The 21,624-nt window shown below is 52.2% G+C and overlaps 12 protein-coding genes across 12 annotated transcripts; 7 read left to right on the top strand and 5 right to left on the bottom strand.

Moving 5' to 3' along the window:
* The first annotated feature begins 494 nt into the window (after nucleotides 1-494).
* On the top strand, nucleotides 495-2,042 carry BGZ61DRAFT_445339 (Spo11/DNA topoisomerase VI subunit A). Its single transcript, XM_046245074.1, has 7 exons — nucleotides 495-687; nucleotides 738-804; nucleotides 866-974; nucleotides 1,022-1,108; nucleotides 1,156-1,236; nucleotides 1,283-1,354; nucleotides 1,399-2,042. The coding sequence occupies exons 1-7, from the start codon at nucleotides 531-533 to the stop codon at nucleotides 1,948-1,950; spliced, it is 1,125 nt and encodes a 374-aa protein (XP_046108627.1). The 5' UTR covers nucleotides 495-530; the 3' UTR covers nucleotides 1,951-2,042.
* Nucleotides 2,043-2,138: 96 nt separating this feature from the next.
* Nucleotides 2,139-3,215, top strand: BGZ61DRAFT_504036 (ankyrin repeat-containing domain protein). The gene is made up of 2 exons (XM_046251784.1): nucleotides 2,139-2,361; nucleotides 2,453-3,215. The coding sequence occupies exons 1-2, from the start codon at nucleotides 2,166-2,168 to the stop codon at nucleotides 2,821-2,823; spliced, it is 567 nt and encodes a 188-aa protein (XP_046108626.1). The 5' UTR covers nucleotides 2,139-2,165; the 3' UTR covers nucleotides 2,824-3,215.
* Nucleotides 3,216-3,861: 646 nt separating this feature from the next.
* Nucleotides 3,862-4,356, top strand: BGZ61DRAFT_474475 (uncharacterized protein; the record flags this gene model as incomplete). Its single annotated transcript, XM_046248582.1, has 1 exon — nucleotides 3,862-4,356. One exon carries the CDS (start codon nucleotides 3,862-3,864, stop codon nucleotides 4,354-4,356), a length of 495 nt encoding a protein of 164 aa, XP_046108625.1.
* Nucleotides 4,357-5,247: 891 nt separating this feature from the next.
* BGZ61DRAFT_445332 (S-adenosyl-L-methionine-dependent methyltransferase) lies at nucleotides 5,248-6,272 on the top strand. The gene is made up of 3 exons (XM_046245073.1): nucleotides 5,248-5,420; nucleotides 5,476-5,650; nucleotides 5,700-6,272. The coding sequence occupies exons 1-3, from the start codon at nucleotides 5,347-5,349 to the stop codon at nucleotides 6,225-6,227; spliced, it is 777 nt and encodes a 258-aa protein (XP_046108624.1). The 5' UTR covers nucleotides 5,248-5,346; the 3' UTR covers nucleotides 6,228-6,272.
* BGZ61DRAFT_445330 (P-loop containing nucleoside triphosphate hydrolase protein) lies at nucleotides 6,273-8,774 on the bottom strand. The gene is made up of 3 exons (XM_046245072.1): nucleotides 8,751-8,774; nucleotides 8,334-8,594; nucleotides 6,273-8,280 (listed from the first exon to the last, which is right to left on the bottom strand). Exons 2-3 carry the CDS (start codon nucleotides 8,569-8,571, stop codon nucleotides 6,509-6,511), a joined length of 2,010 nt encoding a protein of 669 aa, XP_046108623.1. The 5' UTR covers nucleotides 8,572-8,594; nucleotides 8,751-8,774; the 3' UTR covers nucleotides 6,273-6,508.
* Nucleotides 8,775-10,455: 1,681 nt separating this feature from the next.
* On the bottom strand, nucleotides 10,456-11,276 carry BGZ61DRAFT_445327 (uncharacterized protein). The gene has a single exon (XM_046245071.1). It carries the CDS (start codon nucleotides 11,200-11,202, stop codon nucleotides 10,807-10,809), a length of 396 nt encoding a protein of 131 aa, XP_046108622.1. The 5' UTR covers nucleotides 11,203-11,276; the 3' UTR covers nucleotides 10,456-10,806.
* A 1,517-nt stretch (nucleotides 11,277-12,793) lies between these two features.
* On the top strand, nucleotides 12,794-13,327 carry BGZ61DRAFT_474471 (uncharacterized protein; the record flags this gene model as incomplete). Its single annotated transcript, XM_046248581.1, has 1 exon — nucleotides 12,794-13,327. One exon carries the CDS (start codon nucleotides 12,794-12,796, stop codon nucleotides 13,325-13,327), a length of 534 nt encoding a protein of 177 aa, XP_046108621.1.
* Nucleotides 13,328-13,416: 89 nt separating this feature from the next.
* BGZ61DRAFT_166555 (uncharacterized protein) lies at nucleotides 13,417-14,008 on the top strand. Its single transcript, XM_046237534.1, has one exon. The coding sequence runs from the start codon at nucleotides 13,507-13,509 to the stop codon at nucleotides 13,972-13,974; it is 468 nt and encodes a 155-aa protein (XP_046108620.1). The 5' UTR covers nucleotides 13,417-13,506; the 3' UTR covers nucleotides 13,975-14,008.
* On the bottom strand, nucleotides 14,009-15,956 carry BGZ61DRAFT_166554. The gene is made up of 2 exons (XM_046237533.1): nucleotides 15,484-15,956; nucleotides 14,009-15,396 (listed from the first exon to the last, which is right to left on the bottom strand). Exons 1-2 carry the CDS (start codon nucleotides 15,804-15,806, stop codon nucleotides 14,043-14,045), a joined length of 1,677 nt encoding a protein of 558 aa, XP_046108619.1. The 5' UTR covers nucleotides 15,807-15,956; the 3' UTR covers nucleotides 14,009-14,042.
* Nucleotides 15,957-17,057: 1,101 nt separating this feature from the next.
* BGZ61DRAFT_504032 (acyl-CoA N-acyltransferase) lies at nucleotides 17,058-18,442 on the bottom strand (the record flags this gene model as incomplete). The annotated part of the gene is made up of 4 exons (XM_046251783.1): nucleotides 17,709-18,442; nucleotides 17,499-17,515; nucleotides 17,149-17,428; nucleotides 17,058-17,092 (listed from the first exon to the last, which is right to left on the bottom strand). The coding sequence occupies exons 1-4, from the start codon at nucleotides 18,322-18,324 to the stop codon at nucleotides 17,058-17,060; spliced, it is 948 nt and encodes a 315-aa protein (XP_046108618.1). The 5' UTR covers nucleotides 18,325-18,442.
* Nucleotides 18,443-18,709: 267 nt separating this feature from the next.
* Nucleotides 18,710-19,778, top strand: BGZ61DRAFT_445324 (phosphoenolpyruvate phosphomutase-domain-containing protein). Its single transcript, XM_046245070.1, has one exon. It carries the CDS (start codon nucleotides 18,855-18,857, stop codon nucleotides 19,662-19,664), a length of 810 nt encoding a protein of 269 aa, XP_046108617.1. The 5' UTR covers nucleotides 18,710-18,854; the 3' UTR covers nucleotides 19,665-19,778.
* A 3-nt stretch (nucleotides 19,779-19,781) lies between these two features.
* BGZ61DRAFT_166543 (uncharacterized protein) lies at nucleotides 19,782-20,591 on the bottom strand. The gene is made up of 2 exons (XM_046237532.1): nucleotides 20,289-20,591; nucleotides 19,782-20,236 (listed from the first exon to the last, which is right to left on the bottom strand). Exons 1-2 carry the CDS (start codon nucleotides 20,499-20,501, stop codon nucleotides 19,949-19,951), a joined length of 501 nt encoding a protein of 166 aa, XP_046108616.1. The 5' UTR covers nucleotides 20,502-20,591; the 3' UTR covers nucleotides 19,782-19,948.
* Between the last annotated feature and the right edge of the window lie 1,033 nt (nucleotides 20,592-21,624).

Here is a 21,624-nt window from a genome sequence, read left to right as displayed (position 1 = left end):
CAAGGTGACACTTTCCCCATTTCTTCGACGGCGTCCCGTGCGTGCCCGGTACCTGCCGTATTCCCCAGTTACTCCCGCACTAGCGGTCAGGACCCCTAAGTTGTGCCTCAGCCTAAAAGTGTTGAGTAATGGAAACCCTTCACATGTGACAATTGAGGCCTGGACAAGCAGGCACGAAACTGGAGAAGGGGGACGATGCCATGTTTCCGCATTTGTGAAGCCACTACTCTCCTGCTCTCTGAACCGCATCTCTCCCTCCACGGCCGTATTCAGCTCCCGAGACTTCTGTCCGGCCCTTGTCAACGACTTGAAGTCGACGGGCAATGAACATGGATGTTACCACGAGCGTCCTTCGTCAGCCTGTTGCTACCCCGGAACTAATGCACGGTAATCAGGTTGATGGCCAAGAGGACCCGACGACAGACGATAGTGATGACGATGTGGACGATGGTGACGATGTCTCTGATACGAATACGACAAATCACGGCGGACACGGCCCCGACGGCGCCGTCGGGGCCGTGGTCGCCGCCATGGAATCCATCCTGGAGACGTTTGTGGATTCTCTAGCTGCATGTCAAGGGTTGTCAATCACACTGTCCCGCAGGGCCTCCCATCGTAGGACCAGTGAAACCCGACTCGAGCCTGTTCGCTTCCCTGGTCGAACTGTGCAGGAGGCCCGCAAGTTTAGTACGACTTCGCTGCAACGCCTCAACTTCGCCTTGACTAACAGTCGCCAGCAAGGATTCTCCTCATTCTTCAGCTGTCTCATGATGCACTGGTCTCGGGGACCATACTCACCAAGCGGTGGGTCTCGACTTACGCGAAGCAACCTTTATGCGATGTGCTAATTGGGTGCATGTCTTAGGCACATCTTTTACCAGCATCAAGACCTCTTCGAAAAGCAAAGCCAAGTGGACGAGCTCGTCGACGATCTCGCTTTTACCCTTGGCGTCAATCGTGGAGACTTGAACATTGTGCGCCTGTCAGCAAGTGCTTCGCCAATGTTAGCTAATCGCAATAGGTCGCTGCGTCGAAAGGCGTATTGGCAGGCCCTCTGGTAATCGAACTGAGAGATGGCAGCTGTCTTGATTCAACGGCGGGTAATTTGGTCAGTACCCATGATGAGATGCCCCGGGCTGCTTCTAACCAAACCAGGGCATTCCCATCCCCACAAGCACATCCATCTCCAAAGTCAATCTCGATAATTTGAGGTGGATCTTAGTGGTCGAGAAGGATGTAAGACACCCAGCCTTGTAGGACATTGCAGTTCTAATGGATAAAGGCAATATTCCGATCACTGTGCTCCTCCCAATTCTGGATGACATCTTCTTGTGGGCCTGGCGTTGTCCTGACGGTAGGCGGAATTTCTTCCCTGGGGACGAAGCTAAAGCTCTCTAGGCCAAAGGCTACCCTGACTTGATTACTCGGTCGTTCTTGAATCTGGTCCACACGACCAACCCTCAATTGCCGATACTGGGCTTGATGGATTTTGACCCTGACGGTGTCAACATCCTCAAATGCTACCGATACGGCTCTCAGAAGCTGGCCCACGAGATCAATGCTCGCACGCCTGAAATACGATGGCTTGGGATCAAGTCAAGCCAGCTGATGCATATACATGGAGCAGAGAATGTGAACCTGAGTCCCGATCTAGCATCAAGTCAAGACAGCCAAAGCTCAGCACTCACCCTCGCCACAACCAGGACTGCTGTATCTTCAACATCTTGTCAAGATCCAATAATCTACTTGTCTTCAAGAGATCGTCGGGCCGCTGAATCAGCGTTGAAAGTACTTCAAAGCTCCCCTCCAGGTGAGATGGAAGTCACTGAGATGATGAGGGAGCTACAGGTGATGCTTAACCTTGGGATCAAAGCAGAAATCGAGTGGCTTGACGAGTCCGGGAATTTGTGTCAATGGCTGGATCAAGAAATATTTCTTGCTCTTTCTTAAATCTCAGACCAAGTCGAAGAATTTTTCCGATGTAAACTTAGCCAAGCCAAAGCCGCGTTGTGGATGATATCCTCATTATACCAACACCATCTACCCTACCCTGTACCTCGCCCCACGTGTACCGTGCGAAAAGCGCGGGGTATTAACCCACACAGTCCCCTCACTCTTCATAAAATTTTGAATCTTTTCAATCCCAAACATCATAAATCGTCGCCATGGCCCCCAAACTCACTGAAGACGAGATCGATGATCTCATTTACTTTGCTCGTGCTGGAGAAAAGGGAGATTTGGCCGAGACTCTGAAGAGCCTGGCGGAGCGAGAGAATGTGACGCCGGCCGAGGTTGTCGCAGCCGCACAGGATGACGCCAAATCCACATGCCTGCACATGGCGACTGGAAACGGCCATTTAGGTATGTCAACACCTCACTTGCGCAAGTTCTAGGCGAAATCGCTGCCGGTATTTTGAATATTCGGAGAATCTGAAGCTGATATGACTCAAAGAGGTTGTACGAGAACTTGTCCAGTACTTTGAGTCGCGACCAAAGGAGGAGAAGCAGGCATTCCTTGATGAGGGCAACGAACACGGAAACACTGGTCTTCACTGGGCTGCTCTTGGCGGCCACCTCGAGACGATCAAGTTTCTGATGGAGCAGGGAGCCTCTCCCGCGCTTGCAAACGAGCAGAACTACGTCCCCTTGGATCTCGCATACTTCAACAATCACAACGACGTCGCCCAGCACTTCCTGAAGGCTGCAGAGAGCCTCGAGACTACTAACGAGGAGAGTGGTCTGAGCGCCGCTGTCGAGTCTGTTGAGATCGAGGAGGGAAATGAGAAGGCTGAGGAGAAGAAGGATGACAAGGAAACTGTTTGAGTGATTTGAGCAGGACACGGCAGGAAACAAGTCAACCAACAGCCCCAAGGGGTCCGAGTGGCTCAAGAGGTTTAAAATGGGGATATGTTCCAGGGGGGGTGGTTGATTGCTGAACAAAGGACCATTCTCGCTTCCTGGGTCATGGGAATGACAGGAATTGGAGGCCAGGACACATAGGCGCAACGGGGGATTACATAACAGGGCTCAAGGCAGTGGTTTCTTTGTGGCGAGGCTGTCCGTGTTTTGGACTGCCGCAAGGTAGTCAAGTGGATAAGATGGATAGAAGTCATCACCTAGATGGACATAAGAATACCAAGATGGTCGCATCAATACCTTCTTCAGGCCCGTTAGCCATTGCTGTCACGTAAATCATATTGTGAACCTGTACATTCGTCATTGATTTAGTAGAGACGGGAACCTCATTGTTTTATTGTGAGTGGAAGACTCGAACAGAGTGATTTGCTGTGCGCATTGACCTTGTTCTCGAATTAATACACTCGCCTTTCTTTGTTCAAGGTACTAGGAACAGGGATCAAACAAGTCGTTTCTGTTTCTGTGGTCTCTGGGTAACGTATACTCTAATACATAGAACATTACGGATTTGTTCGTCGAAGATCTACAGAGAGCATCATGTTATTGAAACCACAAGAATGAACATAAGGTCAAGGGCAAGTAAACTCAAACCTTTCAATCAATACCTACATATGTACTTAAAGACGATGAATTCAACAGCTCCGGAAGTCTCACGACCGCGCATATTTCAACGCGGCAACGTTCAAACACGGTGAGCCTCTAAAGTTCAAACTCGACTACCACGACAGGGATCAAAACTCGAAAATGTGCATGCTTTTGAGGGTAACCTTTGAATGCCAGCATGATCAAAAGGTGGATGCAGTTATGAAATGCCCCAATCCATTGAATTGTGTTGGGGGCAATCTGTTTTGTCACATTGACGACCTTGATATCAACGAGCTTCATCACACCCTGTTCAGAGATTTCCCTATGGAAGGGGTGTATTGTCGCGAATGCTCCGCCGTCATGCCTGAGGCTGATTCTAGGAAGCAAGAGGACGTCCGGCCCATCGACGCAATCTCCCAGCTTGTTGCTAGCTTTGATAACCGCTCCAATCCGACGAAATCCAACCGACAGCGCTTGCGCCAGAACTCTCAAAGTTTGCCTTCAAGCCGCGATGAAAAGTTTACCTGCCCGCCAATTCAGAGCCCTAGAGACGTTTGTAGTTCTGGTACCTGCATGAAAAGGGTAGTTGTCACTCCTAGTGGACGCAAGGGCGAGTTCTGCAGCAAACACACCTGCAGAGCGAGAGACGTGAATTGTCTCATGGACACTTATACCCCAAGGTTTCCAAGACAACTCTCCAAATTTTGCCAAAATCACATTTGCGTCTACAATGGATGCACGGCAAGGGCGCTTGGTGTGGGTGGGAATCTCTGCGAGGATCACCGTGTGGCTCAACGGACAAAGGAACCCCAGCGCAACCTGAGTTTTCGTGAAAGGGCTGAACTTGCTGGGTGAAAGGAAGTGCACACGTCAGAGTGAATGGGAAGGGGTTGAGTTTATGGGCTGAATATATGATTGGAATAAGAGGCTTGAAATAGTTTCAGATGGCGTGTTTAGATGTAAGGGCAAACATCTCTTTAGCTTGAACGTTTCGGCTATATATTGATCGTCGATGTTCTAATTTTCGGAGGTTGGATTGAAGGAGTTGAGGCAAAGCGATATGTTTCGGAAGAAGAAGCTTACGTGCCGACTGGGTCGGCAATTACTACACCTACGAGGTTATTTCCTATGTGATACAAGACTTGTCTTTCAATATTCTTTTAAGGTGTATCGTTTACTTATATGGATTGAAACTATGAGGCTCTTCTGTGTTCGCATGTATTATAATGATTCTGGCTTTAATGCGTGCAAGGCGGCACACGTTTGGCCTTGTAGGTAATGATTGCTGCCCAAGGCCGTTAAAAAGGCTCTGCAACCGGAATCCGAAGCAGTGCCTTAGCTGGTATACCCTATTTTCTATGAATTTCTTGTAATTTACATATTCAGCCTAAATTTCGAACCGGGGTAGTATCATTACTTGGCGTGGTCACGACCTCTACATACTTGGCTGTTTCCGTCACCGGACGATGATGAATGAGTCCCAACCCTGATGGCATATGTTCAAGGCTTGGCCGCGTTGCTGCCTGGCTGTATTGATGCGACCACCTGAAATGGTTCACTATTCCATGTACGCTTGCGGCCTGACATGCTTGCCGTTTATGCACCCTTGTGGTCCGCAATTGGAGTCCGGATACTAAACGGGCGGAAACAAACTGGTGGCCGGATACTTTCCGGTGACTTTCGGTGTAGATGGATATATAGAGGCCGCTTCGGTCTTCATTTCCTTCAAATTAAGGAACTTTATCATTGCAATTTACTTTGCACAAGAACCTTCAATAGTACCCGACCGATCTACATCTGCTATCAGACGGTGTAAGCCTGACCTTTGCAACGCATAATCCCACCATGGAGGAGCACCACCATCATCACCATCATGGTGCAGGGAAGTCCTTGGGAGAACAAAATAAGGAACATTTCGAGTAAGTACCAAGTACGTGATTATGGCGGGTGTCCTTTATTGCTAACAAGCACCAGCAAGGTCGCTGCGGATGTTTTTACGATTCCCTGGATCGTCGAAATGTCGAATCAGATTGTCGCAAACCTCAGCCAGAATACTGAATGGATCGGTATCAAGCGTTCAGAATCAGATGGGAATTCTCAGACGATTAAAATGCTCGACTACGCATGCGGAAATGGCCTTGCCTCTCGTGTAAGTTTCGTTCATTTAGAATGGCGATCCCCGTCGTTAACATGTACAGGCCTTGGCTCCATTCGTCGACTCAATCCGCGGTATGGACATTTCGTCTGGAATGGTAGATCAATACAACAAAAAAGCTCAAGAGGAAGGGGTTTCTCCAGAGAAGAGGCGCGCAATCCCCGGTGACCTCCTTAAACCTGACGCGACTCCATCGCCTGAGCTCAACTCGCCCGAGTTCTTCGGCTTCGACGTCATTGTGATGTGCATGGCACTTCACCATGTGGAAGACTACACAGTGATGATCCAGAGACTTTCCGAGCGACTCGCCGAAGGAGGAGCTCTAGTGATTGTTGATTGGGTTGCACCCAAGGAGAGCGGGTGTCCTCTGGCAGACAAAGTGCATCAAATGTCGGGTCACACCATCACTCGCCTTGGGTTTAAGGAGCAGGATGTCAAAGATGCCTACGAAAAGGCTGGCCTTGAAGGCTGGGGCTGGAAGTGGACATCGAGCAGGTGTAAGATGCCCGAGGAAATTGGTGGAGAGCAACAGCTGTTCCTTGCCCGAGGTGAAAAGCCCAGCAGTGGATAGATTCCGGATGCCTTGAGGTCTGGAACGCACGGAATGAACTGAGCAAGTACACAATAGTCCTTCTTTGACGGCTTTATGTAAAATTCTTGGTTCTTGTTATTTATACCTAAGGTACAGCTAGTCTCCCATAACTATTCATCCTAAGCCATTCATCCTGAGCCATTCATCCTAAACCGCCAAATCCTAAGCCCCCAAATCCTCCATCGCTACCGTAATATTCATCATGAGAATCATAATCGCTCAAAAAAACAAAAAACCATCAAGCGTGCTGGGTCCTACAACTACAAAGAGTGGCCCTCTACCTTCAGCACAATCCGCAGATGCTTAAACGCCAACTTCTCGCCCTTGTGGCAGGCCAGCAAGTTGGAGGTCTTGAGCGTGTTCTTGATCTGGCGACCGTTAAGCTCAAGCCTAGCTAGATCCTTGATCTCGGCGTCTGAGATGGCGTGCGCTGCCTCGCCCTCGACCTTGGCGTCGAGGTTGACGGTGCGGCCCAGGAACCCGCGCCAGATGGCCTCGCGGGCAGCGGCGTCGAGCGAGGGGTACTCGAGCGACATGTGGATGCGGCTCTGGAAGGCGGGATCCATGTTCTTGACGCGGTTGGTGGTGAGGAAAAGGATTCCCTCGTAGTACTCGAGGGTGCGCAGGAAGATGGAGACGATGCGGTTGCGGGCGATGTCGTTGGCGCAGCGGGCCTCGAGGAAGACATCACACTCGTCGAGCAGGAGGACAGCGTTCCAGTTGGCCACCATCTCGAGGATACGGCCCAGGTTATTCTCGACCTCGTATGCCTCGGTTCCAAGGTCGCCGGCGCTCATGATGTAGAGGGGCACCTTCATCTCCTCGGCCACCGACTCCGCAGTCAGAGTCTTGCCGATACCGGGTCCGCCAGACAGGAGCATGATGATTCCCTTGCCCTTGCCCGAGATGATGTCGTCGAATGCATCCTTGTACTTGACCTGGCTCTGCGCGAAAGCAAGGATGAGTTCCTTCTGGTCCTCGGGGAGCACGAGAGAGTTGAAGGCCTGGTCGTTGAAGTTGACCTCGGAGACATCGTCGATGAAGAATTCCATCCATCGCTTGTTTTTCAGCGAGTAGCCTCGCACGATGGGGTAGGTCATGATGAGCTGCTCTTCGGTCAGAGGAGGACGCTTATCCAAGCCCTCAACATCATCCTCGTCAAGGGCGTTGGAATTCCAGTCGCTTCCGGAATCGCTGTCATTGTCGTTACCGACACGGCCCCCGGGGCCAGAGAACTCAACTTGTGCGTGAATGTTTTCAAGCCACACAACGTGATCCGGGTTCTCCTTCTCCCAGTTCACGCCATCGATGACGATGCGGGACTGGACATTCTCCTTTCGGGACCGGCGAGGATCGACGTGCCAAACGGCAGTGCCCTTGTAGAACTTGTAGCAATATCCGGCAAGCTCCTCAAATCGGCGGCCGCGCTCAGCAAGGACAGCCTTGGCCATGTCCAGGCGAGGATGGTACTCGAGGGGGTAGCAGTTCAACTCAGCGAAGGGGACTGTGCCGGAGAACTCGCCAATCTGCTGGTTCAGGTTGGTCCAGCCCATGATCGTGCCGTCCCAGTCGATGACCTTGCACTGCAAGACGTACACGTTGCCGCACTGGGTCTTGGCGTAGGATCCGGAGGTGAACTTGACCGCTACAGGCTTGCCCTTGGCGGATCCCCAGACGGTGCAGCCGGGGGGGAAGAGGGTCCAGACGTGCTCGAATGCGACGGCGCGGTTCTTGAAGTAGTCCTCGCGCAGCTGGATGATATCACCCAGCTCCTCCTTCATGATTGTGTAGAGAAGCCCAATGTGCTCGCGGGTGAGGTCGTCGTGGGCGGCGTCATCCTTGGCGGCGGCGAAGCGGTCCCAGCGGTGGACGAAGCACTCGAAGGGCGCGTGGAACTTGAGCCGCGAGACCTCGGTGACGACGCCAGGGTATCCCTCGAAGACCTTGCCCAGGACGCGCTTGAGATAGGGCGACTGGATGATGATGCTGTCGATGATGAGGGGCTTGGTGGAGTCGGCCTCCTTGGGCTTCACTGTGGGGAGAGTCAGTGACGGTTCGCGATGCTCAGGCTCTGGTGTCACTTACTCTTTCGGATGATGACAGCATACTTCTGGGTCTCCTCGTTCTCCGCGGCCTCTTCGAGGTCGTCGGGGTACTTGTCGGTCCATGATCGGTCGCCATTATTGTCGTACTTTGCGTACAAGTCCTTGCTGTCGGTGACGAGACCAACGATGATCTTTTCTTTCTTCTCTTCCTCGTCATCTTTCTTGTCGTCGTCTTCTTTCTTCTCCTCGTCTTCCTTCTTCTCTTCCCCGTCCTTCATTTCCACGTCCTCGCCGCTCTTGGCTTTGGATGCGTTAGCACCTGGTGCAGTAGTGTCAGGTTGGACTACTTCGTTATGCTTACCCTCAGTAACCTCAGGCTTAGTCTCCTCAGTAACCTCAGGCTTAGTCTCCTCAGTAACCTCAGGCTTAGTCTCCTCAGTAACCTCAGGCTTAGTCTCCTCAGTAACCTCAGGCTTAGTCTCCTTAACAGTCTTGCCCTTAGTCTCAACCTCGACGGGCTCTGCAGGAGTCACAATGACGATGGAGGAATTATCGTCGTCGCGGCTCTGAACGGACTCCATTGTGTCTGAGCCACCCATGATTCCTTGCTCTTCTTGTGTTGCAGTTGGGAAAGAAAGACGAGTGTTGAGGGATGAGGAGGAGGTGGAGAGCAACGGGGGATGCGAAGGCGAGATAGAAAGATGATGAAGAGGAGATGAGATGGTTCGGATGAGGCTGACTGAAGGCTGCAACAGCCCTCTTTATACAGGGAATGTGCCGTTGTGAGATTGCCACATGCACGCCCTCGTTGCCAACACCAAACACCAGGCAGACCGACTGCCTACAGGCAGCAGCGCTAATCCACACCGTTCTTGACGGTCATTGGTCCAACCCACATGAAATCAGCCACAACTTGTCTGGTACAAGGCGACTATGCACTTTCTAAATCCCATGCTGCTTTAAGCTGACAAGGAGTGAGGTGAGTTGGCGGAGCTAGAGTGGGTGGCTACAGGCGTGGCGGTTGTACCTGGTGCAGGCGGCCTCTAATCCTTGTCGGGGCGGTGCAGCTGGTAAGCGGGAATCATTGGGTGCTGCCATAAGGTAGTCATACCTAGGTATGTAGCTTTGTTTGCCTCTTGTGCGTACTGTATGTGCAGTTATGCAAAAGTTCCGACAACATTTAAATTGCTAATGGCAGTTAATTTGAGATATTAATATATATAAAAAATATTACTAAAATTCGAATTTTATAAATAATAAGATTTTTATTTTATTTTATTTCATTATTTTTATTTATAATTTATCAATCCTCTTATTAGGTAAGCTCTTGTTATTATTTTTAAAGCTAACCCTTTTATTGCAAATCAGGCATATTGCTGGAACTTTTGCGCGCCCACTTGTATATTGATCAATATGCTGGGATTGAGCATGCCAGTGTTTCGAAGTCCATAAGGCCATGCTAACCTTCTCCCCATATATACAGGGTTCTTTTGCTAATAACAAGAATGGCATTTCGACTTTGAAACCAAACATTTTGCAACCATACATTACTCTACGTTGTGGTTTTCGATGGGTGTTATATTAATCCCCCGTTGAGCGTGTTGCAATATCTGCTCGAGATCGTGCATCGTATCCTTGACATCCTCCTGCACCCGGCCTTCAACCTCGAGGCGACCCAGCTCGTTGGGGTCTGTCAAAGTTAGTGGGACCGAGCCGTGCCTGACTAAAGCGGCGTGAAATAGTGAGGAGAGAATCTTTTGGGACATGTGTTTTTTATGAGCAAAGATCCCTCACACTGATCCATTTCCGTCGCCCCCAAGCCCATCCTCGCAAAGCTGATATGTGGCTCGTTGTTTTCGGTTCGAATGAGGCCGCCTGCTCCAGCCAGATCCCTGGTCAGCGCAGCCACCCCCCGGAAAGATCCCCCGCCGTAGGGCCTTTAGGGCTTTTAGTGCCCGTAAGTAGGGCGCAGGCATCATCTCCACCGTCCCGTCTGGGGCTCGCATCCAATGCTCTAGACTGGGCAAACGCCACAGCTCAATCAGATCAGAGCCAGAGGAGTCACTCGGCAAGGGGGAGATTCTTGTTTCAGGGCACTAGTGCTGTGGTCGGCGCTTTGCCGCCTAGGCGTTCTCGTGTCTGCCTGCTGCGCCACTATGCGGACCGCCGCAGCCCAGCGCTTATGGACAACAAACTCATCAACTTGATGAGGCCCGTTCCGAAAGTGTCCAATATTATACGGAGCACCAGAAATTCTGAGTTCGATGTTTTTATTTGATCAGCTAGCGGTTGTCCCAAAAGACAGTATCCTGGAGAGGACCGCATGATCTTACTCTATCTTCTCTGCTTCCTGAACTATACCTCAATTCTTATCTTGCTCGCCGTTATGCGCTAATGGAAAATTTGCGCTCAAGGATTCACCCTCAAATTCGTTTATAACTGGCTTCGACTACAGCTAGCAACCGCCGAATCATTCTTCAAGTTCGAAAACAACGTATGCCCATCCTCTTCTCTCACTCCAACTCGTAGAGTCTGCGAATGTCTCCGGGAATCTTGTCATTGATAATCTTAAATTCTTTTTCCTTCAAAGGCACGGAGATGTTGTTTTCCGTCCACTCTGTGTTCAATGGGGACCCTTCAGGCCCTAGATCCTGCCACATACGCACCGTGGCGCGTTCGGGACATGCTTGTACGGAGAAGTCGGTCAGGCAGTAAGGACAAGACTTGCGCACCTCGGCACCCTCTGCTTGGAAAGCTGTGCCAACAGCGGTCCATAGCACCTTTTTAGGGTTATCCTGAACTCGGTACCCGGCCATTTCTCTCAAGACATCGTCCCAGTCGTTGAATATCTGATGCCCGCATACCCGTAGGGAACCCATTCTTGGTCGTGACACCTTCTGGCGATCCATATCGTAGCGCCAAACTGATAGCACCAGATACCTCCCATTGACAATCTTGGGATAGACCGAGTGCCGACGCTGAAGTGGTGTGTCCTTAAGCGAATCGGCGACGAAGGTTCCGTGGTGCGGAGCCAGCAGTGTCTTCAGGTACCGCTGATGCTTTTGGCTAATGTTGTCCATGCGTGTATACTTGAGGGCGAGTTGAACATGGCGGTTGTCAAGGCTGAAGTGTTCCAATCTGTATGTCTTCTGGTACACATGGTATCGAGGACAAGAGCTGCGGTATGGATTCTTCCAAGTGTCCTGCACGCGCACAGGGTGAAGTTTGAGGCACACGTCACACACCCACTTCTCAGGCATGTTGCGAGCGAGGCAGGAAAGAAACTCCAGGAACTCGCCGCGCGGGAGGTACGACGCCGAGTTGCGCAGGTGCGACAAAATAGTCCGCAGTGGGCGGCAGGTTTGAGAGACGCTAACTTGACTGGACAAAGGGAGGCTTTCCAGAATGAGAAGGAGCACCTCAACTGGCAACTGGAGTATGGTGCAATCCTGGTTCTGCACCTTTCCAGGTGGTTGTCGTATTGTTGATTTGATCATGGCCAGGAGTCGGCGGGGTACCATAGTTCCGAAGATGTCCATGATAGTTATCCTTGTTTGAGAAGTATACAGTCGCTTGCTGTATTCTTGAATGTTGATGTCTGAGAACTACCACTTTGTTTGGCAAACGATGAGTGCCTTATATATTTCCCCCAAGCCCTCAAGGTCACGTCGTTTCATGGACCTCCAAGCCCTCAAGGTCATGTCGCTTGACCGACGTTCACCCAAGCATGCTTTACCGTCCACCTTGTGGAATTTCAAGGCGAGCGGGCTTCGCTTATACACTTTGCCTATGTACCGCTTGGGCAGCTCTTTTTCTTGTACTTGGGATACTCTCGGCGCAAGCTCTCCCACACTGGAAACATAAAAGATTGTGGGTTGGATGGTTTTGCTGGTGGCTGTCACAAAAGATCCGATAATAGACCCGCAGTACTCGTACGTCAACCCTCAACGTGCAACATCGCCAAGGGCGATTAGGATAAAAGAGTTGGTATTTAGTATCACCAGTCCATCCATGCTACTTCATCCGTTGGTAAGAAAGTTAGTTGACCAGGTGATCGCATTTAATGAGATGTTACCCAATCCCAGAGCCATGCTTTTTTTATATACTTTCGGGAAATAGGAGGGCAAGACCTTTCCATCGATTAGGAATACATCGTTTCTAAGGCAATACCAAGCAAGACTTAACACTTGGAAAGAGCACAGAATACGTGTTATTATCCCCCTCCTCGTCTCGCCGTCAATCTTTGTTCTTCTTCTCCTCTCACCCGCTCGTTCTCGACTATCGCTACATCATCATAACTCTTTATTCTCATCATCATAACTCTTTATTATCATCATCATAACTCTTCATCATCATTCACATTCTCTATTTTATCTCCGGCGGAGAAGCCGGCGGAGAAGACGGTAGTGCGAGAGAAGCGCTTGGCCTTGGCCTTGTCCTTGGACTTGCGGGTGGCAGCGCGGGACAGGGCATCGTGGGCGAAAACCGGGAGAAGAGAGGATGAAGACAGGAAGAAGACAGGAAGAAAAGAGGCGAGGTGAGGGCGCGGAGGATAAAAATTTGATGGATCGAGGGCGCGGACGGGGACAAGGGAAACGGGATCTCTATTCAACATGCCTATCTCGGCCACAGTGCCAACTTGGCCCGACTAGCATACGCTCCCATATTCGATCGCTGTCCAGCCAAATTGTGGCCCAGTTCTCCACTCCTCCGCAAGAAGACAATACGGATGAGGGCGACGACAGTGATACCTCCGTTGTTCGCTGTAAATCCAAGCGAAAGAGGGGTGTAACAGGGAATCAACCAGGCAGTAATAAGGCGCGCAGAGGGCAGTTGAGCAAGCGAATCGTCACCTCCAGTGATGACGAATCGGACGACGCAGGAGGTAGCTTGCCGGTCGAGCACGAGTCCGATGTGGATGCCGACTTTATTACCGATATGCTCGTCGATCCCCACACCAACACCCAGGAAATCAATAATCATCTTACCGTGGTTGCTGAGTCTAGTAGCCTCTCTGAGGTGAAGCCAACATGAGCATTCGATTTCAACTTCGCACGACCGGTCTCGAGAATCCGCACTCTGAACCGTCAGGGAAACCCTGCCGCCTGAGCTGTGGCTAATGAAACCAATACTGTGTCCCCATATCCGTCTGGGATATCATTCCAGCTTCGTTATCGACAAAAACCTGAGAGTACACGCATATACGCATAGAGATGGGGATGGACGTGGGTGGAATGAATGTGGGTGGAATGGACATGGGGAAGTATTGTCGGTGGCATGGAATAAAGATGCCGTACGGGAATGGACGCATCTGGGCTAGATGGGCATGCATGGCCATGCTGGGCGATGATGGCACCGGTGTCACCCTCGTTCTCAAGATTGGCGGCTTCGTTGGGGATGCAGTAATGGGCTTGACGGCTTGTGGAGGAACTTCTCGGGGTGTGGGGAGGCAGGATGAAGTGGCGAAGAGAGGACAGCATAGTAATGAAGTCGGGTTGGCATGGATGAACTGCGCGTCTATTATCAGATCTTTTGTGACAGCCACCAGCAAAACCATTCAACCCCCAATCTTTTATGTTTCCAGTGTGGGGGAGCTTGTCCATCCTCCGCACTCACAACCGTATCTATGCCAACGCCAAGAGGTATCTCATAACAAGGGAAAAGAGCCACCGAAGCGGTAAACAAACAAAGTGTACAAAAAGAGGTCGCTCGTCATGAAATTCGTCTTCTCGCATCCATCAAAACACTCTTAGGCCGCAACTGCGTTGGCAGTCTGGGTCACGGGAACAGCCATCTCCTCGCTAGGATCAAGCGAGCCCTTCATATCTTGCTCGGTCTCTTCGACCTGCTCCTCAACGGTCTTGCCCGACTCCTTCTCGCCGGAGTCGCCCATGCCCACTAGGTCAATCCATCGCCAGTGGTTGACAAAGTCGCTTCTGCTCCTGTCGAAAATGGCCTGGTCGTCGTTGGTGCCGTCGTGGCACTTGGGTCCACTCTGTTTCTTGACGTCAAGTTTGTCGAACTGGGTGCCGTCTACCAAGTCTCCGACGTAGGTGCGAGCGACGGGAATGTCGTTGGCTCGCAGAAGCTGTAGCTGTGCTCGGAGGTTAAGGCGCAGTGCCCGCTCGGGTTGCTCGGCATCAAAGATCTTCTTCGTCAGCCAGGGGAAGAGGATTCCAAAGTCAGACTGGTTCAGATGGGCCGAGTTCATAACGTAGAAGAAGTTGGGTTCCGGGAGCTTCATTCCGCTGGGGCGTTCGTACAAATCAGGCGTGACGGTCTTAGCAGTGGGATCGGGGGACAAGAGCCGGGCCTTGACATTAAGATGTTCCTTCCACTTGAAGAAGGACTCAGATTCAACGGCCAGAATAGCCTTGCCACCAGGAGCCGTGGGGACGTCGGCATAGACAGGCAGGGGGAGGTTGAACAACGGCGCCGAGTTGGGGGCCATCAAAGGCATGCACCACATGTCGAGCAACATGGTGATGGTCTTTTCGGTGATCTGCTGTCGGATCTCGGAACCTTCGGCGGGGGTGAACAGCGGGTTCTCCATGGCTGCAACCTTCGGGTCGCTGGCGTAGTAGGTGCTCTTGAGGAATTGCGCCATTGTGGCAGCGCCAAAGCTGTGGCCGGCAAAGATGATGCTACCAGGGTCGTGGACATTGAGCTTCCCAACGAACGGGGCGAGGCTTGGAGTGGAGCGGTTCAGGTTGGTGTACTTCGAGCCACGGTCGACGGCCAGGATTGCTTGGTGGATCAAGGCCATCTCCCAGCATCGAATCCTCAATTGGGCCTCGCGGGCGTCGTACACCTCGGGGCTGACATCATGAGAGACCTTCTGGTAGGGGATCTGGCGGCGTCCAGTAGAGGTACCGGGTTGGCGTATAAAGGTTGCGACAGCACTTCCATCACGGTGCTCCGGGCAGAGGACGACGATACCGTGGGAGGCCAGAGAGCCTGCAATATACGAGTACGAGTTTCGGCCTCCGCCTAGGCCGTGGGAGAAGATCATGGTTGGCCATCGCTGGGACTCGGTGGGCTCGCTCAGGGTGGCATTTTTGTGGACGGGGATGGTGGTATAGTGGAGGTGTCGGGGGAGGAATCTGGAGGTCGAAGCGGTCAGCAAATGCATCCGTCGTATTGATTCTGAATGGTATTGAGATAATGGGCTGATTATGGGCGAGACTTACGAGAGGAACTCTGCCAGCATGGGACCAATCCCAAGGAACTTGGTGTAGGCAGAGAGATGCTGTCGCTGGGGGGTGGGCAGCCAGCCGATCCGCTTCTCGCTCGAAGCAGAGACGGCTGGGTAGAACATTCGGAATTGGACGGTGTTGATGTCGCTGGCGCCCTCAGGAACAGGTGCAGGCGACTCCAGCTCGGAGACGGGAATCTCGATGTCGACAGTGCCGACTTTGTAGGGGCCGGTGTACTCTGGGAAGGCTGGGACAGGGCTCAACCTTGACAGGTACGAGGCCAGCTTGGTGGTGGTGGATTGTTCCATGGCGGGCATGGCAGTTTGTCGTCGTGAAGATGACGGTGGCGAGGTTAAATCAATCGCAGCGGATGGACGAAGGCGGGCGGCCAAGTCGTGGTTTCGCTGGTTGCTCGTTGCTCGATGGTCGCTTATCGCAGGTCGTAAATCGTGAGTCGCAAATTGGTATCGAAAAAGGAACGTCCGGAAGTGTTAGGGAACACAAAGCAAGAATCGAAGCTGCTGAAAATCGAAATGGCAGTGACGGGATAAGGAGAGGGCGAGGTTGAGGTTGAGGTTTGGCTGAAATGAAGGTGACGCGAAAGTGATGATGAATGAATGAATCCAGGGGTGAAAGTATGGGCTGTGCTGGACGCCGCGAATACGATGCAATGCGCTGCGCTGTGCAGTGGCTTTTTTTGCTCGGTTTCGGTGTCAGATTCTGGTGACGTACGTGGTCCAGACTCCTTGGCTGATCCCCTTTTTACCCTTGTCACGGCTTGGTTGATTTTCTGCCTGTAGGCTGTCCGTGTGTTTTTGCCTAGTTGGCTTTCACATGCAAGCACTTTGGGAGCTCTGATTGCACTAATAGCCGTTCGTCCACAAGTTTGATCGACGTGAGGGTATCGACGAGGAAGCAAAAGAAGAGAGTGAACAAAACAACAACCACACTAAAAACGAATAAAAACAAGACCGCAAACGAGAGGGAACAAGTCACGCGACCTTTCCATCGTCCCGACGCACACTATCGCCCGGTCTCCAGCAGATTCTTCCATCCTGCAGGCGTCTCTCGCGAGTCTAGGCCCGAATTGGAGACCGAGGTGATCCATTTGCGAGTGCATCGAGGTCTTGGTCTTGTGCACGATTACCACACAAGAAAAAAAAGTTCCAAAACTAAACGTCATCGCTGCCGCTAACGATGAAAACTCCAACGGGAATGGATCTCCCCCATGGGTGACGATGGGGCGCAGGCCGGGGCACCGAGGCACAAAACGATGACGAGAATAGTAGTCGATCGTCACTGATTTACTCTCCAGAGCTGATCGGATGTCGGATAACTTACGCCACCATCTCGCAGCCATCTCCCCATCACACGCCACGATGACTCCCTCCCCGGCAAGTTTTCAAAGTCGATTTCTCGGCCGAGTGGCCCCTCTACCTTATAATCTCTCCCCTAACCCAGCCGAGGCTCGGGTTTGTTCACTCCGGGAAGCGAGTCGCCACCCAAAGAGCTCTGTTCAATGAACAGACTGCGCTCAAGTAACTAACTACATTCCAATCGAGGAACCCTTAGAAATTCCCGACGTAGTCAGCTTGAGATTCTTCTGAAGAGCATCTTTACTAATTGCTCCTCCACTCCCACTCCCACTTCCACTCCCACCGCCGCCAGTCACTTTCCCCTTGCCCTTTTTGTCCTTTTTATCCTCCCACACCTCACAAGCCGAGCACCGCCTGTGTCCGCAATCATAGAAGTCCCACCTGAACGGCTTCGTATCGTTATCGCAAGTGGGCTCCTCGTTCGGCCCCTTCTTGCACTGGCAGCACTTCCACGGCTTCTCGTTGACTTCGTGGTAGTCGCACCCGGCGGTCGTACATGGCCCCTTGGTGTATTTCGGTGTGAAGTGAACTGAGCCGCAGCTGTCCCGACTGTCCGCCATCGGCTGTCCCGTCTTGCAATTGATGTATTCTCGCTTGTCCTCGTGCCCGCAGGCGTATTGGTTAAACTCGCACTTGCACATTGCGGATGGCTGTTCTGGAGTGGATAGCGAGACGGTCTGTGTTGCGGTGCGGGTGTTGTGGATGGTCGCAATCCGGTTGTCTATCGTCGATCTATGAGGGCTATATATCTCGTCCGGTGCGATCCTATTCACATCAACTCCAACTCCTGCAGGCGTGACAAGATCTATTTGCCAAGCCGTTGGCTCCCTCTTCAATTCCCACTCGTCGTTGCATCACGGAGCATGTAGAAATCCAACACTCTCCCGCTCGGCGACTCAAACTCCTGCTGGCCCACCACGCGGAACCCATACTTCTCGTACATGCCCTTGGCGTTGGGTGTCGCCTCCAAGAAACACGGCAGCCCGTCCTCGTCGGCTCGTTCCACGCCCCATCGCATCAACGGGCTCGCGGCCCCCTTTCCCATCCACTCCTTGCGCACCCCAATCAGCGACAGGTACCAGTGCGGCCGGTCGTCCATCATGTGCTTGTGCGTCGCCGTCAATTTCCCAAAGAATTCGACGGCCAGCGCCGGGTTGCCGTCCTGCGGCCAGGCGTCGGCCGGCGGGGGCATCTCGATGGGAGTGCCAGGCCGGACCCATTTCGCGTAGCCGACAACTTGGTCCTCGCCATCGCCCTCGGAGCGGGTGGTCATGACGAGAAACTCGAAATTGGGATCTGGGAGATCTTTCGTCAGGCTGGTGACCCAAAAGACGTGCGCGGCTTCGGAACCGGGCGGAAAGACTTGTCGCCCGACTATCGTGTCTGAAAACGCTGAGAAGTAGACGGCGCACAGGGCCGGGATGTCGGCCGGGACGGCCTTTCGCATCTGGAACGTCATCTTACTCGCGGGGCACAACGGTAACAAGCAAACGCCCAGTTTTAGCCTCGGGTATGAAAATTCACTTTTAGTTCCAAGTCCGACTAAGGCGCAAAATACTTTCTTTTGAGGCTTGCAGCTGACAGCAAACAGCAAACCCTTCCCCCCACAGAGCTATTGACCTAGTCCGGCAATCGTGCCAACTCCCGCCCAATAACGTCATCCAGCACAAGTGTGTGCGGTCAACCATTCCTCGGAACTAGGAAAGCCGCCCGGAATCACACAGATTGAATTTCGACCACTACCTAATGAAGTAACGCTACGATCGTAGCTTGTAACTTATTCAGTGGCTAACGCCGGGCCAAGCCGTCCGCTTCTCGGCCTCGAATTGCCCCGCTCATTACCGCGCCCTTTCGTTGACGGGCTCATCAGCTTCGGTCTGAGTCAACAACTGTTTCCCTCTTGCAGTATAAGAGTGACTTTGAGAGCATTCCGAATATCTTCGGTTCACAAACACCCCCTGATCCAATTCACAAAGAAAGTTAGCAGTCATGACTAATGAATCTGCCAAACAACTCAAGGCGCTGCATGTCCCTTCCTCACCTATCGTTTTCCCGAACGTGTGGGACATTCCATCCTTCAACGCTGTCGTCTCTCTCAATGATGGCGACTCCAAACCTGTAAAGGCCATTGCCTCAGCATCATGGGCCGTTGCTGCCGCTCTTGGCCTCAAGGATGAGGATCTCACAATGGAACAAAACTTCGAGGCAATCGCCAAGCTTGCTCCGTTGTGCAAAGCCGCCGGCCTGCCCTTGACCGCCGACTTACAAGACGGTTATGGCGACCAGATATCCACTTCTGTGGCACAAGCCGTCAAACTTGGCGTAGTTGGAGCCAACATTGAGGACAGCATTCCATCCACTGCCACCATGTACAGCATCGATGAGCAAGTCCGGCGCTACAAGACGGCCCTCCAAGCTGCCGCCGATGCTGGCTGCCCCGACTTTGTGCTCAACGCCCGGTGCGACATCTTCAACCTCAACACGGAGCTTGACGACGAATCCATGGTCCGGGAGGCCATCACCCGCGGAAAGGCATACTTGGATGCTGGTGCCACGACTGTCTTCTACTGGGGCGGTTCCGAGCGTGGGATACGTACGGCGTGGGTGGAGACGCTGGTCAAGGAGCTGGACGGCCGAGTCGCCGTCAAGCTGGCCGCGACGCCAGATGCGTTGACGACGGGTGAGTTGGCCAAGATTGGCGTTGCGAGAATCAGCGTTGGGCCAAGCCTGTTCCTGGTCGCCAACACGGCCATGAAGAAAGCCGCGGCTAGCATTCTCAATGGCGGAGGGCTATTTTGAGGCTGGCATTGCCTCGCCGCTTGCGACCCGTGTATCACATTTAAAGTCCACTACTTGGAGTTTAGTAATTTTCAAGTCACCAAAATGGATAAGTTCATGACAAAAGAATTGATGAATTAAAGAAGGTAGTTTGGATCAGATGTGATGCCAAGCTAGAAACTCGGTCGTATTAAGGAATGACATCGACCGAGGCAAACCGTCTAATGCCCAAAATGACCCGCCGAAGATATCGACCTTTTTTTACCACAAACTCCAGGCTAATTGAGCCTAACACAAACAAACTTTTATTCCTGTGGCGTCCCCATCTCAATGATGAACGCCGAGTCTTTGCTTTGAAGGATTCCTCCTCTGCCTCCCAGCACACATCTCATCGATAGGGGATTCCACATCCGCCCGATGATCTGGTCGATGTGGATATTCAAGGATCCCCGAGGAGCACACACGACGGTTCGGCAGAGATTCTTGGTGGCTGCGATGCACTGTCCCGCCTTAATCTTCAAGTGACCGTCTTCCGTCTGCTCTGTCCAGGCGGAAATGGCACCAGGACAGTCGAGTCGGTCTGGCCCAGTTTGCTAGAGAATGTGTCAATAAACGACCATCAAAGGAGGAGTGATGTGGTCGAACCTTTGTGCACGTAAAATTCTCCTCTATTCCCTTGCCAGGATTGGTTATGTATGCCTTTGGGTCCACGCCAGTGTTCGCGGCGAACTCCTGCCATGAGAAATTCGTAATTATAGGCGCACTATCCCGACCGCCCATGCGCGGGTGTCGATAAGCACCTATCGGATTGCACAGGCCTTGAGAGGCAAGCAGCAAAAGAAGCGTCGCCTTGAACATGATTGCAGTTTTTGGTGTTGACGTGTGTTTCAAAGTGGAAGGCTGGTGTTTCACACAGCTGCTCAACTGCCAAGTGAATTGGTTGCAGATGAGTGGCCGGATGCCGATGTGGAAGAGCGCAGGAGAGTCGGGAATGCTTATTTGGTGCAGGCTAACCTTCTACATGCGAGACATCCGGTTCTTATATCCAGGTTGGATTTTTAAGGTTACCCTCAGCTGTCGACGGTTTGGGATCGCGTCCCTCATGGACCACCATCGTGACCTCGAGCCGAAGGATGCACACAGAAGCGATCGGCTCAAGCTCAAACGCAGCTTCCCACCGGAGCTTGCCCTGATGAGGCAAGGCAAAGTTGTACAGGCCATACGTCGGTAGTTCCGTGGGTGAGGGCCGGGATTGCAGGAGCCCAGCGTCGCCGAAAACGTCGCTCAAGGGAGACGCGAGGGAGCACCAAGCGGAAAGCATCCTTTGTGCGATGGCGCGGATCGCTTCTTGCCCGCCCCTGGATCGCCTGCACCAGATGCAAACCATGCCATAAAGAGCTGAAAGCTTGAGATAAAGTTATACTACAAGCCGGGAGGATCGACATCGAGACCTCAAAATTGATCATGTTTACATTCCTGGAGAGCTGTGTTAGTGAAGCTCTGAGCTTAATTCTACAGCTCCCATTCACTCCGTACAGCCGAGTGCGACACGTGACCTGGCGGTGATCTAGACCACGGGCTCGCCGAGGTGTGATGAAGATGCGCTCTCACGGTTCCGATAAAAGTTCCGCATTTAATCTACGTGTTCTTCAGGCCTTGTTTTTGCTTTAATTGCAAGCTGATGAAGCTAATTCCCAGCTTTGTTTTTCTAGATCTGTTTGTCATCCAACGGTTAAGGCGGCCTCATTAGCCTGGTCGCATCACATCACCCATTTGACGTCAGGGAAGCTTGGCCGGATATAGCTTAATTTGAAGCTTCGGAGCTGAAAATACGTTCCAACATGGGTCAGCTTATTGGAACTACCGAATGCGAACCCCGAAATCGGGATCAAATGATTCGATTCAGGCCGAAATATTGGGGCCGAGTACATGACAAAAGTGCTGCCAGCGGTGAACATGAGCTCTCAGTGAGCAATTACTT

The sequence above is a fragment of the Ilyonectria robusta genome (assembly GCF_021365365.1).
Source record: "Ilyonectria robusta strain PMI_751 chromosome Unknown BGZ61scaffold_4, whole genome shotgun sequence".
Classification (NCBI taxonomy): Eukaryota; Fungi; Ascomycota; class Sordariomycetes; order Hypocreales; family Nectriaceae; genus Ilyonectria; species Ilyonectria robusta.
The sequence above is the reverse complement of the archived record's forward strand: the minus strand, read 5'-3'. Positions and strand labels throughout refer to the sequence as shown.

What these genes read in the sequence shown, in the direction of transcription:
- BGZ61DRAFT_445327 (XM_046245071.1), bottom strand. Translation starts at nt 11,202, where the DNA reads ATGGATCGCCAGAAGGTGTCACGACCAAGAATGGGTTCCCTACGGGTA.
- BGZ61DRAFT_445332 (XM_046245073.1), top strand. Translation starts at nt 5,347, where the DNA reads ATGGAGGAGCACCACCATCATCACCATCATGGTGCAGGGAAGTCCTTG. An exon ending in CAAAATAAGGAACATTTCGA is followed by an intron (nt 5,421 to 5,475) that starts GTAAGTACCAAG and finishes AACAAGCACCAG; the next exon opens with CAAGGTCGCTGCGGATGTTT. An exon ending in GAAATGGCCTTGCCTCTCGT is followed by an intron (nt 5,651 to 5,699) that starts GTAAGTTTCGTT and finishes TAACATGTACAG; the next exon opens with GCCTTGGCTCCATTCGTCGA.
- BGZ61DRAFT_445339 (XM_046245074.1), top strand. Translation starts at nt 531, where the DNA reads ATGGAATCCATCCTGGAGACGTTTGTGGATTCTCTAGCTGCATGTCAA. An exon ending in ATTCAACGGCGGGTAATTTG is followed by an intron (nt 1,109 to 1,155) that starts GTCAGTACCCAT and finishes TAACCAAACCAG; the next exon opens with GGCATTCCCATCCCCACAAG. An exon ending in TCTTAGTGGTCGAGAAGGAT is followed by an intron (nt 1,237 to 1,282) that starts GTAAGACACCCA and finishes TAATGGATAAAG; the next exon opens with GCAATATTCCGATCACTGTG.
- BGZ61DRAFT_166555 (XM_046237534.1), top strand. Translation starts at nt 13,507, where the DNA reads ATGGGGATGGACGTGGGTGGAATGAATGTGGGTGGAATGGACATGGGG.
- BGZ61DRAFT_445324 (XM_046245070.1), top strand. Translation starts at nt 18,855, where the DNA reads ATGACTAATGAATCTGCCAAACAACTCAAGGCGCTGCATGTCCCTTCC.
- BGZ61DRAFT_504036 (XM_046251784.1), top strand. Translation starts at nt 2,166, where the DNA reads ATGGCCCCCAAACTCACTGAAGACGAGATCGATGATCTCATTTACTTT. An exon ending in GACTGGAAACGGCCATTTAG is followed by an intron (nt 2,362 to 2,452) that starts GTATGTCAACAC and finishes TATGACTCAAAG; the next exon opens with AGGTTGTACGAGAACTTGTC.
- BGZ61DRAFT_166543 (XM_046237532.1), bottom strand. Translation starts at nt 20,501, where the DNA reads ATGTTCAAGGCGACGCTTCTTTTGCTGCTTGCCTCTCAAGGCCTGTGC. An exon ending in AGAATTTTACGTGCACAAAG is followed by an intron (nt 20,237 to 20,288) that starts GTTCGACCACAT and finishes CACATTCTCTAG; the next exon opens with CAAACTGGGCCAGACCGACT.
- BGZ61DRAFT_166554 (XM_046237533.1), bottom strand. Translation starts at nt 15,806, where the DNA reads ATGCCCGCCATGGAACAATCCACCACCACCAAGCTGGCCTCGTACCTG. An exon ending in ATGCTGGCAGAGTTCCTCTC is followed by an intron (nt 15,397 to 15,483) that starts GTAAGTCTCGCC and finishes TTCGACCTCCAG; the next exon opens with ATTCCTCCCCCGACACCTCC.
- BGZ61DRAFT_445330 (XM_046245072.1), bottom strand. Translation starts at nt 8,571, where the DNA reads ATGAAGGACGGGGAAGAGAAGAAGGAAGACGAGGAGAAGAAAGAAGAC. An exon ending in TGCTGTCATCATCCGAAAGA is followed by an intron (nt 8,281 to 8,333) that starts GTAAGTGACACC and finishes CTCTCCCCACAG; the next exon opens with TGAAGCCCAAGGAGGCCGAC.